Source organism: Hippoglossus stenolepis, chromosome 13 (assembly GCF_022539355.2).
Source record: "Hippoglossus stenolepis isolate QCI-W04-F060 chromosome 13, HSTE1.2, whole genome shotgun sequence".
NCBI classification, from domain to species: domain Eukaryota; kingdom Metazoa; phylum Chordata; class Actinopteri; order Pleuronectiformes; family Pleuronectidae; genus Hippoglossus; species Hippoglossus stenolepis.
Window position 1 is genome coordinate 13,243,606 of NC_061495.1, and position 20,586 is coordinate 13,264,191.

At 39.8% G+C, this 20,586-nt stretch overlaps 3 protein-coding genes across 4 annotated transcripts; 1 reads left to right on the plus strand and 2 right to left on the minus strand.

The window, feature by feature from the left end:
• Positions 1 to 547: 547 nt before the first annotated feature.
• On the minus strand, positions 548 to 5,706 carry cir1 (corepressor interacting with RBPJ, CIR1). Its single transcript, XM_035175209.2, has 10 exons — positions 5,485 to 5,706; positions 4,776 to 4,870; positions 4,442 to 4,515; positions 4,301 to 4,314; positions 4,135 to 4,187; positions 3,988 to 4,036; positions 3,377 to 3,497; positions 2,486 to 2,592; positions 2,131 to 2,216; positions 548 to 1,736 (listed from the first exon to the last, which is right to left on the minus strand). Exons 1-10 carry the CDS (start codon positions 5,554 to 5,556, stop codon positions 1,031 to 1,033), a joined length of 1,377 nt encoding a protein of 458 aa, XP_035031100.2. The 5' UTR covers positions 5,557 to 5,706; the 3' UTR covers positions 548 to 1,030.
• A 519-nt stretch (positions 5,707 to 6,225) lies between these two features.
• On the plus strand, positions 6,226 to 10,902 carry scrn3 (secernin 3). Of its 2 annotated transcripts, none has more exons than XM_035175212.2 (8): positions 6,226 to 6,329; positions 6,581 to 6,762; positions 6,866 to 7,047; positions 7,931 to 8,130; positions 8,828 to 9,040; positions 9,598 to 9,760; positions 9,860 to 10,040; positions 10,146 to 10,902. In XM_035175212.2, the coding sequence occupies exons 2-8, from the start codon at positions 6,607 to 6,609 to the stop codon at positions 10,305 to 10,307; spliced, it is 1,257 nt and encodes a 418-aa protein (XP_035031103.1). In that variant the 5' UTR covers positions 6,226 to 6,329; positions 6,581 to 6,606; the 3' UTR covers positions 10,308 to 10,902. The 2 variants fall into 2 exon arrangements, with proteins under 2 accessions (XP_035031103.1, XP_035031102.1); XM_035175211.2 differs by having other exon boundaries at positions 6,228 to 6,329; positions 6,578 to 6,762.
• gpr155a (G protein-coupled receptor 155a) lies at positions 10,532 to 20,561 on the minus strand. The gene is made up of 16 exons (XM_035175208.2): positions 19,197 to 20,561; positions 18,416 to 18,945; positions 16,759 to 17,158; positions 16,233 to 16,401; positions 15,961 to 16,116; positions 15,224 to 15,307; positions 15,018 to 15,138; positions 14,851 to 14,935; positions 14,532 to 14,622; positions 14,203 to 14,416; positions 13,915 to 14,004; positions 13,630 to 13,760; positions 13,249 to 13,344; positions 13,099 to 13,163; positions 12,826 to 12,963; positions 10,532 to 12,387 (listed from the first exon to the last, which is right to left on the minus strand). The coding sequence occupies exons 2-16, from the start codon at positions 18,867 to 18,869 to the stop codon at positions 12,192 to 12,194; spliced, it is 2,490 nt and encodes an 829-aa protein (XP_035031099.1). The 5' UTR covers positions 18,870 to 18,945; positions 19,197 to 20,561; the 3' UTR covers positions 10,532 to 12,191.
• Positions 20,562 to 20,586: the final 25 nt, after the last annotated feature.

The following is a 20,586-nucleotide window of genomic DNA, read 5'->3' on the forward strand; positions in this document are numbered from 1 at the left end:
ACTATCGATAGAATTTTTTGTTATATTTTTTTTAGACAAAGTATAAGCCAAGTGTTGATTTTTTTTATTTTATTTGTCAGAAAAAAAAATCTAATGTGGAGACTGAACATGTCAAATAAATTATACAAATTTAGGCTGAAAAAATGTGAATTGCAAAAATAATAATTTTCTTAAATTTAACATAATACATTATCCCCCAAAAATATAAAACACTTGTTTGCATTAATAAAAACTTTGGTCCGTATATTTTGTATTTAGGCGCTGGACTGAAGTTACACTAGTTTTGTTTAACGCCCGCAAAACCTCAGAGACACATTGCACAACTTAAAAAAACCCACTTGATTCTGTGTTATTCTAGGACACGGTCGGAAATTTTTTTGATATATTATAAAAAATATTTATCATGCGCAAAATTGTATAATTTACTATCAGACATCCAGAGCATTTAAAACTTAACAAATCAACAGATTAATCCTCAATCTTCCCTCTTCCGTCAAATCTATGACGCAGACAGTCGTTTCACCCGCGACAAATACAGCCATTAAAATGAGAGGATTACACATTTAATCACAAAATAAAAAAGTGTTCAGACGTTTTTACAGTGTCGATAATTCCCCCCCAAAAAAGACAATGAAATGAGGATTAAAAACTGCAGCAACAGAAATAGTCCCTCTCGTGGCCAACTGACCATGAAAACGAGTCCAACATTTTCCCATCAACAGATCACGGCTGCAAATTGCTTCCAATGGTAATCAATTCATTTAGACCCTTTCATATGGCGCGAGACAACACAGCGCGCAATGAGCTGCATCCACATATTTACTGTCAACTGCTTCCCTCTACTGGAGGAAAACGAGACTCGTGCACAATATCTGCAATTGGAATTTTAATAGAGTGACTGTTTGATAATCTGAAAAACTACTTTTACATTACATCTCAATACTACTGAAGTGATAAAAAAAAAATTCTTTCACATTATATGTTCATTGTTATTGTTTTGGGGAAAAGAAAAGTCATAGAAAAACAACAGTCAGCGCTTTCTTTTATCTCGGTCTTGGCTCCTCTCTTTTCTCTCCCTGCTCCCACTTCGACTCCTTCCTCTGCCCCCCCTTTCTCTACCTCCTTCCCTGCTCCTGCTCCTCCCATCTGCTGTTCTGCCTCTCCTTCCATCTGTGCCACTTCTGTTCCTCTCTCCATCTCCGCTGCGACGCCTGTCTGTACCTCTCTCCTCCCTGCCTCTGTCGCGGCTCCGACTTTCCTCCAAACCAGACTTGGAGCTGCCGGGCCTCTGCCTGTCCCTGCTGGTGCGCCTCTGTCTCTCTTGACCTCCCTCCGACTTGATCTTGTTTTCCGGGCTGCGATCTCGACTCCTACTCCTTCCCTTCTCTGTTCGCGCTTGTCTGTAATTTTGCGGCTCCTCTTCAGGCCTCGTCTGTCCGGCGTGAGGGCTCCGTGACCTGCTCCTGTGAGAGGAGGAGGCCTTCCTCTGACTCTTGACTTGTTGCTCGCTCTTGGAGCTCTTATCCCGACAGGAATCTTTTTTCTTGTTCTTCTTTCGCTTTTGGCTCTTCAACTTGCCATGGTCGTCTGAATCTGAGCCACTATCACTGCTGCTGCTGCTGCTGCTGGAGGAGTCACTGCTACTTTCATGCTTTTTCTTTTGTTTTCTTTTGCTTTTCTTCTTCTGCTTTTTGCTCTTCTTTTTCTTTTTCTTCTCATCCAGACGATCAAGTTTTCTGTAAAATAATAACAAAACAAAAAAATCTTCATTTCCCAACAAGGCAGCTGACAGATGTAAAATAAATTTGATAAATCAAGGACATGTAAGCTAAATAAACCCAAATGGAAAGCACATGTGATACCACATTATTATTAATATTTTAAATAACCTGATATTTACTTTGTACACAGTAAAACAAATAGGTTTTTCTATGAAGGACAACATCGTGGTATTCTGGTAATTCATCAGATCGTTTAAGGGAATTATTTTCAGGTTACATTACAAACATCAAGCTAAACAAAATGCTCAAACTGTCTTAAAATGCAGTATAATTTTGTTTTAATTATCCTGCAGTTTAATTAATTTAAGCATTAATATTAGATTATGAGTAAACTGTGCTTTATTTTTACCTGAGGAGCTTCTGTTTTTCCTTGGACGATAATGACTTTAGAAATTCCACCTCAGGATCATCCTCTTCATCACTGGCAACATATTCCTATAAATAAATAAAGCACATTGAAGTTTATACCGAAATTTTAAAAAGAATGCTCACAAAAGGCAAATCTGAGCAACAAAAAATGATAAAATTTGAATGATCTCATCTGTATTCTGTCATCTAGTCATTATTGTTGGTCTTAACAGAATCATACATCTATATAGAGTGCTATAGATATGCTTAGTCTTTTCTGTCTGAAGGGTAGCGAATGTGTGTTTTCCTATATTCTCCTATGTGTGCAAAGACGGGAGCGTGAGACAGACAATTACCTGTGATGGATCACAAAACGTAGAATTCCTATCAAGGACACATTTTTTCAGGGCAAACCCACTGTTTCGCATCTCCGCCATTAACTCTGAGGGGTGCATCGACGGACCTGTTAGCACAAATCACAGCCTCAGAGTCCCATTGATGTCAAACCCATACCAACCACTATCTCCACAGTGGGAATTTCAGGGGCGGCTTTGTTAACAGAATGGGACATCAAATCAACTCACTGCACTTCCGGCTGAGCAAATCATACAATATCATTCCCTGCCAAAGCAGCAGTTAGGGGGAATCAGAATACACAACAATTACACTTTTTCTCCCGGCACAGGGGGGGGACCATTACAGTACTCCACCATCAACACCATGCACTGACTGGACTCTCCCTCGGGAAAACGTTATTACTTCACTACTCCACTCGCTGATTGCGGAAGTCAGAATCAGCTGTAGAATGGAGCTGAAGCCTGGGAGCAGAACGTACAGGTGGTGCACAAGCTGCAATGTCTAGTGCCACAAATATCAAGCCGCACGGACATTCTGGATCTCTGCTCTTTTCTACACACATTACAATTATTCTACTGTTGTTAAATTGCATAAATAACAACAAAGGTAGTTTATGCATATCCAAAAATGTATAAATACATATTGTAAACCCAATTTCAGGAGGTAAAATGTACACATCAATTCAACACAATGATTATTTATTCATCAAATATTTATGCGTTAATATTTGCATGTGCTTCTCTGCTGATGTTTATTCTAGCTAATTACTTGTTTTTAGTTCAGTACTATAAATTGTTGATGTCTTCATTAAATGATCACACTTTAAACAAGGGAGCAGCAGGGCGACATGTTTAAAATGACCTTTCACTCAATTATTGTGTGTACTCTACCTGCTGCCTCCTCTGTGGCCACAGAGGTGGCGCTGATACCAGACAGTCCATACAGAGGACACTCTCTGTCCGTGTTCACGTGGCCCCATTTGTGACATTTGATGCACCTCACGTTGCGCACCTGTGAGGTCAACAACAACAACAGACATTACATGCAATTGTCTCAATACTTGAGATGCATGCATGATAATTAAATAAAGAAAAAAAAATAAGCTACACATATTGATAGGAACACCAAATTGAAAAAAGAAAAATACTTTAGAATTTAAACTTATGACAAGCTCTAGTTTTACTTTGGAAAATGTGCAGTGTGTAAGCATTCAAATACAATGTATGTTGTAAAAAAGTGGATCATGACCGTTTAAATTTTCCGATCCCTCAGTGATACAAACCACTTTATACATATGCACAGGTTATGCCTGTGTGAGAATAACATTTACTGATTATTTCAGAGGGAAAAAAAGAAGGAAGGAAAATACAACAATCTTGTTAGAGACATATTATATTTCATTCAGTTTCTTATTCCATTAATCAAGACCTCCTTAAATTTAACCACAGGTTGTAAATCACTGATGTACATTTTCTTGAAGTAAATACAAATCACCACGCACCTGGATTCCAAACGGCTGATCTCTAATATTCATGTCATCCTTTGCATATCTACGAAAGAAAAATAAGGATAAAAATAGGGCAAATCCTGCCAGAGCACTGGACAACATGCCCAGAAATTGTCATTGTGTATAAAGTCAACCACTCACTTCTCTCGAGGAGCGCCCTTCTGCCACTCAAATTTATACTCTTCTTCTCCGTCCTGACAAATAAACACATTTCATGATAAACGATTAATATAATGTATAGATGTTTAAAGTGTGTTTAATCTCAGAACGTATATAGATTGTGGGTTTAATATTTTCTCTTCTTTACCTCTTTCGTTTCCTCTTGATGACAGAAGATGGATATGAAAAGAAGAACACACATTAAACTGTTAATATCAAAATCAAATGTATAGGACAGAATATAATATTTAGACGGGACCCCAGATGCTCAGGTCAAGTGTGTATTTACCTTTGGACGCTCCAGGTGGAGCTTCATACATGAAATTGAGGCCATTTTTAACACGATCATCACCCATCAACACCCTAGAGGTTAGACAATAACATTACAAACAATAACAAACACAATAGCATTTTCAACATGTGAATTTGGGGGGAGGTCTCCGGTAAAAGTCCACAGGATTTCTCCTCAGCAGTTTAGCCAAATTAGTAAGTTAATGTCTAAAACATCTTTTCTATTTATTAAATAAAACATTCATTATGCATATATCAAGTAAATGTGATGGTAAGAGAGCACATTGTTAGGTACATCAGGTACAAGTTATCATGCTGTATATTGGTCTGACCTGTTGTTGTAGGTGTCCTGCTCTTTCAGGTACGCCGACATAAGATCTTCTTGCTTTTTCTTGTCGAAAGTCAGTTTCTGCTCTGCTATCCATACCTGTGAGATCAAAATGAAGAGGAGGATTATATCACATATTCTCCATGCGTTTCAAACATTTGGGTCAGCTTACTTACTTGATACACAAATTAAATTGTACATTAAATCCCAGTAAGACTTGGGCAGCAGGTTGTATAGCAGAACAATATAACGTCATTTAATAATGCTATCAGAAGTGTATTGATTAATTGCATCCTATTATGGTATATGATTTGTCTTATTTAATAATAAACACAGTGTATTTAATAGGGACAAGAGAGGTTAGCCTTTGTTATTAGTGGTGAAGCAAACATAAGCTAACAGTAACAGTAGCATTAGCTTCCTTCCATTATGTCGGCACATAAATCCTTGAAATGGTTTGTCTTCACTGAGTTTTCATACAGAACATGATACCTCAAGACGGAGATCAACATTTTCTATCAAGTAACTGTGTAGTCGTTGCTAGAAACCTGGGCTAGCACGAGTAGCCACAGCTTGTTAGCTCGTCGGCTAACCTGCTGATTTAGAACTTCGATCTGTAGGCTAACTGTGGGCTAACTGTAGCTAACTGTAGTTAACAGCAGCTAACTGTAGCTAACAGCAAGAAACAGCAGCTAACTGTAGCTAGCGCTCACCTTCTTGATATTTGACTTCGACGCAGGGTGGAAATCTTTCTTGCACATGAAATTGGCAAACGACTTCCCCATGGCTGGAGGGAGATGGTCGCAGACTGCGAATCAAAGCCTGTAACGTTATCTGAAGAAAAACGTGGAGTAAACTTGAGCTAACAGAGACGTTAGCGCAGCTTCCACCGCTTGTAAACAAACAGGTCCGCGTGAAGTCAGTTCTACGTTGGTTATTACAGACAGGAAGAGCCGCTGAATCAATGAAGCAAATTAAAATGTTAACTGCATTTATTATAGAAACTTAATTTAATATGCATGAATACAAAAAGCATTGTATCGCAGTAATCACAGATCTACACATGTAAAAAAAAAAAATTATAAAACACTGCATGTTTTTATTTTGTGCATGAAGATAAAGAGGAATAAATATGCTTCATTTGACATATCTAATACATTTCTATAATACAAATTAAACATTGAAATACACATATAAAATATTTCTTATATAATCAGAAAACTGCTAGAAAAGCAAAACCGCCCTGTTTTATAAGCAACTATTACAAACTTTCAGAATATCAGCATTTAGATTACAGTATAAATACACAACTATACTACTGAATATATATCCAATATAACTTACAATATAAAAAATGTAAGTGTGTAAAAATTGTGAGGGAAAAGTGTGAAACGTGCACAAATGTTAGTTTTCCACTCGCTTTACCACGAACACAAAACCGGCTTCCTCTGGGTCACGTGACTCCAGTGCTTCCGTGTCAGAGAGCGTAATCACGTGGTCAACACATACACGAGAATAGAAACTGACAGTGACTGTTCGGTTTGACTGGAAAACACAGGTGAGATTGTATTGTTGTGTTGTTGTAGTTATATTAAACACTGCACACCGGATAACTGGCATCAGAGATCACAGTTAATATAATTATTTAGGTCTATATCTGAACCTAACTCTGTGCATAATGTGCTTTAGTGCGGTGGATGTTTATACTAAGATAATAGATCTTTAGATGTGATCATTAGACATAAGTTTGTACATGTGTCATACATGTAATCTGACCAGTGGATTGTTCTCTGTGTTTCCTCTCAGCAGGTTTGAGACTGAAAAGAAAACAAATAATGCAGCCGTCCTCCTGTGACACCTTTGTGGCTCTCCCCCCCTCCACTGAGGGACAACGCATCATCTTCGGGAAAAACTCCGACAGGCCCAGTGATGAAGTGCAGGAGGTGGTGTATTTTCCTGCCAAATGTTACGGTGCAGGGGAGAAGGTTGAGGTGGGTGACACACAGACAGCTGGTTATTGCCCTTCAACCCTCAGTTTCCTCAGCGAACAACCATTAACAGACTTCTGCCCCTGTGTCTTGTTTGTCTTCAAAGTGTACGTACATAGAGATCGACCAGGTTGCCCACACGTATGCAGTGGTGCTGAGCAGACCAGCCTGGCTGTGGGGGGCGGAGATGGGTGCCAATGAGAATCAAGTGTGCATTGGGAACGAGGCAGTGTGGGGCAGAGAGAGCGCTGATGGTGATGAGGCTCTTCTCGGCATGGATCTTCTCAGGTAAACCACCTGTAAACAGAGCTGTCTTTGTTGGTGCCAAACTTCTTCAAATCTGTATTAATTTGTATTTCATCATGTCGACTCCATAAGTAGGAAATTACGGTTAAGATCTCTTTTCCACGAGAGCCCTGAGAACAAATAAATAAACAACCAAATAAGAATAAAGGAATTAAGAAAAACTGATTCAAGAATCACATAAGACAACTAGAATGGGACTAAATAGACTGAATACCTCCACTAAGGCCCAACACTGTCCTTAAATTCAGCCAAGCTGCAACAAATTTCACACTGTCATAGTCTAGATGTCAGTAATCCGTATTTTCTAGATATTTTTCCTCAAGATCTATGAGCGTTTTCCTGGGAAAACTGTGACAATGTGGAAAAACATCCTATCTCACAAAATTCCTGGATCTGCCCCCTGATTGATCCGGATCAGACCAGATCTACCAACATTAGCGTGTACATTAGAAATATCTAAAGTAGCTACTGGATGTTGTAATGTAGATACTCACATTGAATGAGAGAAAAGATGTGAGGTAGTTTTTAAGCTTCAGCAATAAAACTGTAAAGAGGAAGAACATGAGATGTCTATTTCTAATTTGTGATAAAACATAACGCACTATATAATAATACATTTTATTTATATAGGACATTTCAAAGTGTTTTCAAATGGAAAAGAGAGTAAAAGCAGAAACAGGAAGAAGAAAAACATCCTTTAATTCTCTACAAGAAGTCTAGTTTGAGTTTAATGTTTTTGTGGTGCAAAGCAAACTTTAATAACAAAGCACCAGGCTGAATATATTTTTCTTCTTCCGATGGCTTTTGTCAGTTCAGAGTAAATTTGTGAGAAACACGTAAAGCTGTGACCGTGCAATTTACACAGGCTCGGACTTGAGAGAGCCGACACGGCTGAGAAAGCGGTGGACGTCATAACTGAGCTGCTAGAGAAATACGGTCAGGGAGGATCTTGCATGGAGGATGAGTCCGGCTTCACCTACCACAACAGCTTCCTCATCTCGGACAGGAAGGAGGCCTGGCTGCTGGAAACATCAGGGAAGCACTGGGCTGCAGAGAGAGTGGAAGGTGAGAAAGACCTACAGAAAAAGAGCCCAAGTATCAGCGCCTGTTAGCTTTGCTTGTGCAATGGAATTCAAAATATGTTTTATTATTCAGCCTACAATATTTTGAATCATAAGTGGAAACCACGTAGAAACAAAAACTCAGACAGAGCTCAGGTCAAGATCTTGATAGGCTTTGTTTTTCTCTGAATGAAAACCCAAGAGCTCAACAGAATTAATCACCACATGTGGCTGCAGAGGGCGCTGCTGCTCAGTTAATGTTACATAGTGTTGCTTCAAATCTAAAGCAGTGATGGAATGATTTATAAACTAGAATGGTATTCAGTGGAGCACATACCTCTGCATACCTCTAGTCAATTCGCTAGATTTACATTTTTATTTGGACCTGCACCAAATTGTAAACACTCATAGAGAACGTTCCCTTAAATATGGCTGTTTAAAGATTAAAACGCATTACAGGTACAGCCCACCGGATAAATTACTAATCACTATTATTTCACCACAGACATATTGGTTAATATCTGTGTGTATGTCTTCCATTGAATGGCAAGAAGTTGCAGCACTAATGCCAAGTACACAGTATGTATAATGTACTGAAGTATCTCCATTAGATAGTTTGACCACCAGGAACTGGTAAGTAAATGTTTTCAGGTATGTATTTATTTTGATGGCTGATCATTACATTTGACCTTTTTTCGTAGGTGGATATCGCAACATCTCGAACCAGTATGGCATAACATCTAAGATAGACAAGGAACATCCGGAACTGAGGGAGTATGCACGAAGCAAAGGCTGGTGGGACGGAGAGTCTCAGTTCAACTTCGCCACAGTCTTCTCCTTCATGACCACGGCCAGAATTGAGGCCTCAGGGAGCCGCTACTGTGAGGGGAAGAAGTTGTTGGAAAAAAGCCAAGGTTTGTAGTGTGCACTTCACTGTGGAATATGAAGGGACAAAAAAACGACATAAATATAAATTAATGCAGAAATACATAGTTGAATACATAAATAGATTAAAACTAATTGAAACTAATTCAGTGATGACAGAGATTATTTCTGTATTTCTACATTTAATTATTTAAAGTATATGTTTATACATTTATTTACGTGTTTATACATTTCTGCATTTATTTGAATTTTAATGTTTGTGCTTTTTAAAATTTATTTATCATTGATATATTTCTACACTTTTTTATATATGTTTTTATATATTTTTAAATGGATTTATTTCTGTATTTATAAATTTATTTTTATATTTCTATATGATGTCATTTCTTTATTTCTACATTTCTGTATTCATTTATTTCTGCTTTTTTATTTGTTCATATATTTCTAAATATATTTATTTCTGTATTTATATATTTCTACATTTATTTATTTAGACTTATGTAATTCTTTTGTCCTTCATAGTGGAATTGTGGGACTGTATCAGGCAAATCTATGTTTATGCATGTGCTGGTTTTATTTCCTGAAGGCCACATCACAGCTGAGACGATGATGGGCATCCTGAGGGATAAAGACAGTGGCATCAACATGGAGGGCATGTTCATGACTACAGGAAGTATGGTGTCAGTGATCCCCACGAATCCTGCTCTGCCAGGGGTTCACTATTTTACAGCCACTCCAGACCCTGAAAGGTAAAGAACTTGAAATCACTTCAGCTGGTGAGACGTCTTTATGAATTCAGTTTCACTGCAGTTTGTGATGATTCACTTATGACTTCTTTGTGTTTACAGGTCTGTATTCAAGCCGTTTATCTTTGTGAAACACACCAATCCGCTGAAGGAGACGACTTCTCCCAGTTACGGCCCAAATGACCCTGTGAAGAAGAAACCGCGCTTTCAGAGCAAACCTGACCGCAAACACGAACTATTTGTCAAACACCAAGCGGTGACTGCCATCATCGACTCTTACAAGGTTCAACAATTTAATTCAAGCCTGCAGTTTGCCTACATGTGTCGATAAGTGCAGTGTGGTCACTGTCTGCATAAAATGTATTTATCTTCTTTTTGACTTTTAAAGGACAGAGGAAAGAAGATCACAGAGTCGATGAGGCAGCTGGAAAAGGAGAACATGTCACGGATGGAGAAGATTCTTTCGCATGGTGTTGAGCAGCCTGATTTTTACGCAAATCTGTTCCCGGACGCTGTCCAGGAGGAGATGGCTGTGTACACCAAGAGCTGAAAAGCCTGAGACTTGACCTCATACCACTTCTCAAGGGTGACAGTATAAGTCTGTGGGGTTTGTGCCTTTCAGTCCGGTTCAAATTCAAACATCATGCATGCATAATAAAATAACACCATTGTACAAAACAAAAGAAGCAGCCTTGGATACTCAGGCAGTAAAATGTTGTACAGAATGGACTCAATATTCGAATTACATTTATGCACAGATGACAACATACACGATTTTAGGGTTCAGTTGTAAATTTTATTTTTAAATAAATCAAAATCACAAATATACAGCCTTTGACAGACATTTTGTGCTGAACAGTAAATTAAATATTTTTTTATTAAAAAGACCAAAATGTTTGATTGAGTTAGTAATAAACTCAAATATTTGCACTTATAAAATAAAAACAAGTTTCTAACTGCATTATATATATATATATACCTGAGTGAAACTTTAAATTATAGCAGCTCCTACGAAAGCCACTTTCATGAGATTCCCACGTTCATAAAGTTCATGTAATAATGATAATGGCCTTTGTAATTTCTTGAAATGTTGTTTGCGCTTCTTGTTATTAAACAATTTAACGGATATAACAAGGCAATGGAAATACAGTGGACGTTTGTTTTTGTTGTTCAAACTGGTTGCTTGTTTTTTGGAACTGTGTGTGACTGTGCACTGCTCACACACAGTCCTGGTTAACAGTACAATGTTTTATATCAGTGCAGAGTCATGCTAAGCTGCAGGGGAGCAAAGAAACATTATTTGTGATTAATCATACATTGCCAGTTAAAAAATAACTGGGGAAACTAAAGTTAATCATACATTAAACTGACTCGAAAAAATGAACTAGGATTTAAAAACCACATCTTTCCCTTTTTGCCTTTGGCGAGTATCTTTGGTAGGAAAGCGAAAATAAAATCTATAGAGGAAATACTGATTCAGGAGTTTTTACCTGCACCCCCCTGTGGATTAATGCTCACATAATGCCATAAAATAGTACTGTAAAGTACTGTAAGTTCCAGTGTATTTACTACATAAAAAATATTCCAGGCTTGTTCCACCCCAAAGGATTAGAAATGCTTAACTTGAAAATATGCTTGTTAAATGCAAACACCTTGAGTCTAATCTTTGTAGTTAGTTACGTTCAAATTTCACTAAAAAAAACTTTACTGCAGATTAAAGGCTGTAGTGACAACACTTCAAGAGTCAGGAACACAGATGAGTAAATGATCAACCAGTGAAGAGCGATTATTAACTTGCAAGAGAAACTGCAGATCTTAAAATTTGAGAATCTGAGGAGCATCTGTTCTGTTCTAGAGATTTGTTCGAATTTGAAGACCGACTTCCTGGACTAAACTAGAGCTCTGGTTTTTCCACACAAGTGATTTTAACTGCCACTTCTGTTCCTCCCAGTTTCTATGCAAGTGTGATCATCTGACAGCTCATGTTCCCGCCCTGATTGACAACAGTGCTGCAATTCCATATTTCACAAATTAACCTAGAGAGTTTAGGGTTAAATGTTAAACTGCAAAATTAAGATCAAGGTAGTTAAACCTTTCGTTTAAAGGTGGCCCTTTCATGTTTTATGTCACCTGTTGAGATGCTACTAAATCCGTCACACTGAACCTTTAATTTGTGGTTCCCTTTCAAACCAACTTCAGGAAATGCATAGTGGCTTGGCCCTTCAGTTTCACGCACGTTGCACTCATGTGACACCAAAGATCCCAATCTGATGTCTTTTTCAACACCCAACTGTGCTGTTGGGTGCAGACCAGGGTGTGGCACTGCAAGCTGACTTTTCAGTGTGCACTCTTAAAAGATCAGTGTCATTCCTCCACATCACTTCTATGAACAGAAATTTGACAAAAAAGAACCATCAACCTTGATCTTTTTGTCTTATGTTATGAAGCGGTAGTGCAGCTGGCTGTCTTGGAAGTCGTATTCCTGCCTGATGTGCTGGAGCACGCCGCCCTGCTGTAACTGCGTCCCGTAGAGCCCCGCCTCACCACGGTCCTGAGCCAAGCCCACCTGCTGAAGCCACTCCACAAGTTCACAGCCGAGAAAACAGTCAACCGTCGCCCTCTTCCCACACCTGAAAGTCAAAAGAAGGTTTCACCCAAATGTCTGTTCCCTTTTTTTTGTTTACAGGTGGCTACAAGACGCAGAGGATAAAGCAGACAGAGCCGAAAGACAGTCGTTGGTTTTTAAAATATTGTGGTTTGTGAATGACTCTAGAATAATACAAGGGAATACGTTAATCCAGAAAATGTCCAGATAAGTAGCTTTACGGAGTTTGCTTTTCACATATGAAGAACACAGCAGGAGATTGTCAGACATTTAGTTATTTCAACATTTTGTATTTTCAAATGGGCTCACGGACATTTTACCAGGGACCTGCTAAGACAAGTCCCGTAAAATGTCAGAAGCAACTGACATAGATATTTGCGTATTTACAAACAGGCCCCCTGGGAAATTACAGGAAAAAGCCTGGTGTTAAGTGCATGTCTGACAGCAGCTCGTGTGCTCTCACCTTCTCTTTTTAACAATGTCATGAAAACACTGGTCCTTGTGGTACTTGGTGAACTTGGTGCAGGTCATCCTGACTTCCTCAGGTAAATCCGTCTGCAGCTGCTCCTTTCGCTTCCTTCCATACCACAGTTTATATAACCTAAAAAACATTCACAAAAACAAAATTGAAAGGCATGTTCACAGTATACTTTATAGTACAGTGCAATGTATACATATACATTGCATGAAAAATGTATGTAGAGTGTGAGATTTTTGCAATATAAATATTCTTTACCTCTTTTTAAATGGTAATATAATCAAATGCTTGTCCAGCCCAAATAGAGCAAAGGAGAGGAAACCCTGGAAACAGAAGGAATATCTTGACACTGGTATGGTGCAACAACACACACTCATATTCTTGGTAATGCATTAACTGGAGACAAACCTGTCCATAGTTGGCCACAGCACAGAAGAACTGCAGTTCCAAGTAGAGTCTACCAGGAACACGGTTAAAGAGTAACCACAGGCAGCTGGACAAGTTCTGTCAAAGCAGAAATGACAAAAATGTCTTGGGGGGAAATATTTGTAAACATTTTTTTCAGATTCACAGAACCTCAAAACCACATATTGTAATGCTATTTCTTTTAAGTCTAATATTGTATCACTTATTTCTGAACAGGTTTATTTGGAGAAATCTTCCACTGATACTGACCGGGGGGGTAGAAATTACACAGGTCAGTCATTTGTCTGATTTGGCTCGTGATGCACTGGATGTAATAATGCAGAGGTCTTCATGTGTGGAAGTGAAAGGTGGTGGTTTACTCACAGCAAACAAGCTGACAGTCAACAGCAGACACAAGAGCACATGACGGGCCACCTGTCTGTCTGCAACCTGTTGGAGCTCTTCCACTTGGACGAGCAGGCAGTCGGTTGACACGCACCTATTCTCACACTGAGCTGAGGGGGGCAGCAGAACATAGATTTAAAATACTGAATCGAACTGAATTTTGGAGAAAAGCTTGTGTTTTTTTTTTATAACAAATTAAAGGGTTATGGTCGTTGTGTGTTGATAAGAGTGAAAATACATGTAATTTGTGTATCAATACCATACCTGTGAGGTTGACTGGTGTGTTGTTCATATTTGTGCTGATGATCATGTCAGGCATGGGCTGGGGCGGTGCACAGTCACATATGAGGCATGCTGATAACAAAGTGAAAAACGCGAGACTGACTTTGTGTCTGTGTTCTGATGATACCATTCCACCACACAGCATTCATACCAGAAGAAGCAGATGACCCCCCCCGAGGCACATTCAGGTCTCAAAAATATAATTTTCAAACCAAAGGGTGGGTTTGGAGATTCATTACACCCCTGCTGTTTATCACAAGAGAAAAGTACCGGTGTTGATGTTGAGATCTCCGGACGGGGTGACCGGCTCAAAAGGAGTCTGATTCTCTGGTTCAACTTCCATCACAAGATCCTCTGCAAAATCGGACGAAGAGTTTCCCTCCAGGATTTGGTCATTCTGGGCCCAGCTTCCTCGACTGAGACAAACAAGCGAGCTGCCTCCCAGCAGTATGCTAAGGGAAGCTACTACTATGGTGCAGATTATCTGTCGATTGGCAAAAACATTAATAGCATTCAGACTTTTTTAGTAATTCTTAGCTGGTTCTCACACAAATCTCAGACAACAGAGGACAGGATAATAATTTCCATAATGTTGTTACCTGTGGTTTGCCATAAAAGAATGATGAGTCAATCGGGTCGGATATTTTTGCCCCACAAATGAGCAACAGACCAGTTACCAAGGCTGGAATCCTGTTAATATGAAGACAAAGTCCACAATGAAATCACTCACAGTATCAAAACCTGTTCAGTGACCTAGAATTGTACATGAAACATGCAGGAATGAGTGTTTGATCATTTGCATTCAGCTAAGGGGGAGGAGGTACAATACAAATGTAAAGATGTTCATTTAACTTTGATTGTTGTTTCATCGAAATTTAGTTTCATTTCTGTTCAAATTACTATTTAAAAGGAACTTACCCCCAGCCCGCGATTACCAAAACACCTGGTGAAACTTTCAGATCCTCTGAGCTTCTCATGAGCACGAGGGAGAGCGCTATTAAACCTAAAACGACAACATACAGATTATAGCATTAGCAAAACAAACCCATTTGAGTGACACAACCAAACCTTGTGTTCAAACAAACCTGGCCACACGTAGGTACTGTAGAGTGAAGTACATAATAATGTGAAAGTCAGGACCTGCCCAATGAAGTTGTTTTCCTTCACCACAAAGTTCCACAGGATCATCCCGATACAAGTTAGAAACTAGAGACCAATACATGACAAGTATTAGTGTTTTTGTTTAATTCATGGCCAATAAAACAAATATGAAGAGAGACCATGTGCTCACTTGTGCCACGAAAAGGTTGACTGTGAAAATGTGAGGTAGCCTTTTCGATTTCTTACTTAAAAACATGACGGCAATAGTCCACACCTGTCAGAAAAAAACACAGATTTCAAATTATTCACGTTTACTTAAGCACAGACCTAAGAACAGACGCTAAATACAACTGATGTGTAACTTTGTTGGCTGGTTGCTCACTTTGAAAGCAAAGCAGAGTTTGAATTACTCAACATAATGACATATGTGAGGAGCAGAAAGACTGAGAAACAATTGAAGTACAAGATACTGCAGAAGACACTCGGGAACATCACTTCTGCATTTCCTATCAACGGGTTCCTTAAAAGATGACCTAAAAGTGAGACTTAATGAGGAAGTCTGTACAGCGGTAAAACATTAACACGCACTCTGAAATGATGGTGACATTTTCCATTACCCTTTGACAGTGTTACAAACATCTAACATGAAGCCATGTTCTTGCATATTCCCTTTATCTCAAACTATCAAGTGCGAATTCCGCCTTATTCAGTAAACTATAGTAACCGACTTACATGATGAGGACAAACTGCTTTCACTCATGAGGTCAAACAGGCTTTACAAATGCTTCATGAAGCTATTTTGACTTAACTATTTAATTGAGATAAAACACAATAAACCTACAAATCCGACAATAGAAAGTCAGTTATAAAGGATTGCCCAACAACCAGCACATATAAATCACAATGAAGGTACTGGCTGTGACTCACCAGTAAAACTAAGCTCACTATGCTTATGTCAAAGCTGACACTCTGCAGTGAATTCATCAGAACCTGAGGATCCATCCTTTGCATCGTGAGCAACCAGGCAGACGCATACATTATCGGAGCTGAGAGAAAAGTGCTGATCACCATCCCGGAGGTTACCTGTTCAGAGGAATTAAAAAATATATATATGGTGAGCAACAAAGAAAAGAAAAAACACAAAGGTTCAGTGTGTGAATGGCAGAAAGTAGGTTGGTGTGTAGACGTCAAGAACTCACAACTTCCAGCTCCGCGTTATAATAGACAGCATAGATAGCCACACTCGGCGCGGTGGGAAACACTCCATAAAGAAAGGCATAATTGGAGAGGCTGGAGTGGTTCAACGAGCTGGTGTTGCTGTTGTCCAACAGTTCCACCATCTCCTTACAAATCAGGGGCATTAGCAACCTGAAAGTCACATCAAAAGACTGGTGTCATAAACCCTTATTCCAGGGGTTAGTTAACACGCTCTGCGAAAGGGCTGCGCTATTAAAATATTTATATACACAAGCTATTATTATGGCGCACACCCCTGAGATCTCTTAACATGTCATCCATTTGGTAAAAGGCTTGTGGTCTGGGAAAGCTCTGCGTCATCTAAACCATTGACGCTAAACAATGTATTGGGAGCTCTTCACAAAGCTCTCACCTGCTGACTCTCTCTCTACACTCCTACCACATGTCTCATTAGAAAAATGCAAGGTCATCTGATAGCACACAGTCAAGACCATCATGCGCAGATGTGAAGACATTTTTCTCACTCACAGTTTTGCGGTGATGAGTAATATCAGTGTGCCAACTGTGGATCTGGTGAGTTTTCCCAGCTGGCCCACCATGGACAGACCCAAGTAGAACAAAGCTGCTCCCCCGAAAGCGTTGGCCAAGCCATCCAGGAAGTTAGCCATGAAGGCAGGAATTGTCTGGTGCAGGACAAAGTGGGCGACAATGCCGATGACAACCATGAATACTATGGGGTTCTTTATGACCTGCCAAACCACAAGTCCCACTATCTGAAGTTTGCTCTGCTGGTGGTTTCCCTGATCCTTCCACTTCTGGATCTCACAGAAGGCAAAGCCGATGGGATTCAGAAGCATCAAGGACACGGGTGCAACCAGGTAGATGTACTGGAGGTACTCTGGGTAGGTGTTCTGGTACAGGGCTTCAACTGTGGATACAGATGAAGGAAAGTGGTTCAGTATGTTGTGGATTAATAAATGACTAAATATATTTGCTAGCTTTACACATGCAGCCTCTTGCCTCCCCATTTATGACCATTAGTACAAAAAAGGTATTTATATCAGACCCTTTAAGAAAATATATTGATTGCATCATAATTGCATCATACATGACTTGACAAACACCAAAAAACAAGCCACCGCAAAACAGTGACTGGCTTAACAGTCTGCAACAGTTTAAATTTGAATAAAGAGCAGAAGTCTGATGACTCAGACTAGACTCCCGCAGCGGAGAAATTGTTATAATTTTAAAGTTGCTGAAATTTGGGGTCAGTGGGGTGAAAGGTAAATAAAATACACTTACTGAAAACTGTAAGAATAGCATGGTTTACTACTAAAATTGATGCCGCTATAAATCATGCACAACAGAAATGAAGAACAACTTATTAATTTCCTTTCCATTTAAAATTTGCATGATTGCCAGTTATTCATTCTTACATTGGTTGGTTCATTTTTTAAATGTGATAATAGAAAGCATGACAAGTATGTAAACAGACTGTGAGCGTAACTCTGGATGATGCCGCCAAAGATTACATCAAGATAAAATGTTCAATGGACTTTTGTGATATTGCTGTTGATGAAAATTAGATTGCAGTTATTATTTATATTCTATTATTGCCCAGCCCTACACAATAAAATTATCCTTTTCTGCATAAGTTGACAATCAGGCCAGATAATTCCAGGATATCATGCACATGTATCTTTTTCAACCGCAGGTAGTGGAGTGTAAGCATGATCAGAGGTATATATACATACAGAGCCACGAGTGTGTGTGTGTGTGTGTGTGTACAAGATTATGAATACTACTTGGGTCAAACACTGATACCGACTCAAATTTGTTTCAACACATCTTGGTAATTATTCCTATAAACTGTATTCCTTTATTTATGGGTATTGTTCTGATATTCTGAGTTTTGTATTCATAATTTTGTTTATGTAAAACGTATTAGCATTTACGAGAGAGATCAAAGGTGTAAAGAAGTATCTTTGAATGACTAAATAAACACGTTTAAATATAAAAAGAAGAAAAGCACTAATATCAACGTTGGTAAACAAAGGTAGTTTACAGTGTACATATTATACTTCTGTTATGATGGATGAACAAGCATCGAGACAACATGATCCCAGCTGCAGCAGTGAACGAGAGGCAGTGTTGGTGGCAGCAGGTCTAAGCCCATGACACTCACCTATAGGAAATCCCAAAGCAAAGTCATTGCTCTGTGTGGCGAATATTGAGAAGAGCCCAGCTTTACTGTAGCGACTCTCGGGACTGGCTACGATCAGCGTGAGGACGCAGACCAGCAGGAACACGGACACCTTGGCGACGAGGATGCTCCAGAGAAACGACCAGATGACGTTCCCGAAGTCCAGCAGCACCATGTTCTTGAACAGCAGCGCCGGGAGGGCGAACTTGGACACGAAGTTGCCGAGTCCTTTCGCCTGGCTGGAGGTGATGATGTTCGCCCTCCCCGCGATGTATCCGCACAGGATGATCCCGAAGCACTGCAGCAGAGCCGGGAAGAGCTTCTCGATGGACATGGTGGTGCTGGAGGAGAGAGCGGAGGGATCCGAGGCTTCCTCCTCCGCGTAGGAGAAGTTGAAGAAGCCGGTGGTGGTGGAGGTGCTGCCCGGGGGCTTCATCGCGCTCCGTCCGGTGACAGCTGATCATACCCGGGTTGAGCTCACGCGGATGTCCTGGTTTAATCACGGCTCGGGGCTAAAGGTGGAGTTGAAGTAGTCAGGATAAGGTGGATACATCCGCTGTCAAAACACTGTCAGGTGCTAACAGGGGCAGGTTCAAAGGTAAACAGATAACGGGACACTTCCAAAGCAGCGTTACATGTTTAAGTAATTCCGGTTAGTTTACATCATACGGTGGAAACAAGTCGTTTACACGGGTTGTTAAGTTGCTGACATGTGTCCAACCCGCCCAGCCATGTTGTCAGGAGTTATTCAAGTGACCCTCACCTCTGTGACAGCGGCGGCGCCCTCACATGTTCCTGCTAGCACAGTTAGCCGGCTAGCTAGTGGCTAACGCTAACAGCCGGTGGAGGACAGAAGACGAAACTAGTAAACTAAAGTATGGTAAAACTAACAAACTTCTCCCTGGAGTCGGTCCACAGCTGCGGACATCTTCACGTGTCTCGGAACTAACTCTTCATCTTCGTACTCCGAGATTTGTCAACACAACTTCACCAATCACGTGTTTCAACGAGGAGCAGAGGGGCGGGGCTTAGCGGGACCTTCCCACGCGTGTGTGTGTGTGTGTGCGTGTAGAGGTGTGTGTGTTTGTGTGACAGATTAGTGTCAGTGTATTTGTTATTTTAAAGCTCTGCCAAGTGCAAATATCAGTCTCCTCCTCTTCTATCTGTGTTTGTTTTACTGTGTGAAGGATATATTTGGATGTTGCCTCATGTGCTCTAAGGTTATTTTTTGTATAGCCTATATTGTATCAGGGTAGTAGTTATAATAGTTACGTCCCCCCCAATATTTAAATATGGTCAAATTGCCCCCCACCGCCAATAAACTGAATTGTTAACTGGCCGATGATTTTTCCTGGAATTCTTCATTTCCTTAAAGTTGTTCTTCTTTTTACCTTGAGCTTTTCCCTTGTTTAAGGACAGAGGGTATCAGTTGCTCCAGACGTGTTGTCAATAAAAATGATCTGACTGTATTGTAATTATTTTAAATGACACTGGGGAGATTTGGAGAAAAAATTCCAATACAGCAATACTGCCATTATATAAATTTGTTTTTATTATTAGTAGAAACCAAAGTTAATAATTGTAGGATTACAAGGAAGTAAAGATTGGTTAAGAGTTATTGCCAAAACAAGGTGTGTTCTCTGGATGTGTTCAGACCTGTACTGAGCTCTGACTACCAGGGACTGGAGCTCTCAGGATGGATGACAGGGCTTCAGTGAGTTGAGAACTATCAGGAGGGCCCTTTAAAAACCACTATAGGTACAAGGGTTTCCCTGAAGGAGAATCTTTTTCAACATAATAATAATATTCTTAACCTAACTGTAGGATTCTACTTTGTTGCTCTTTACTGTTCCCTGCATGTCTGTACTTCCAGGAAGAACGATCCATCCTCTCTTTTTGTTTCTCTACCCTCACTCGTCATGTGTAGTAACAAGAGCTACAAGTGCAATGGCAAATATTTGCATTTTTATCTGAATGTCAAATAGAGTTAGTAGAAAAATTTACACAGCTTAAGTGGGGAGTCGGTTAACACTACGTAAAGACAGGCATCATTAGAGGAGAGGCTTCGGTGCTTCAGAGAGCGGGTGTTGTCCAACAGCTTCCCTGAGTGTAAAAGTATCAGCCTGTTACATCCTAACTCCATTGTGAGAACT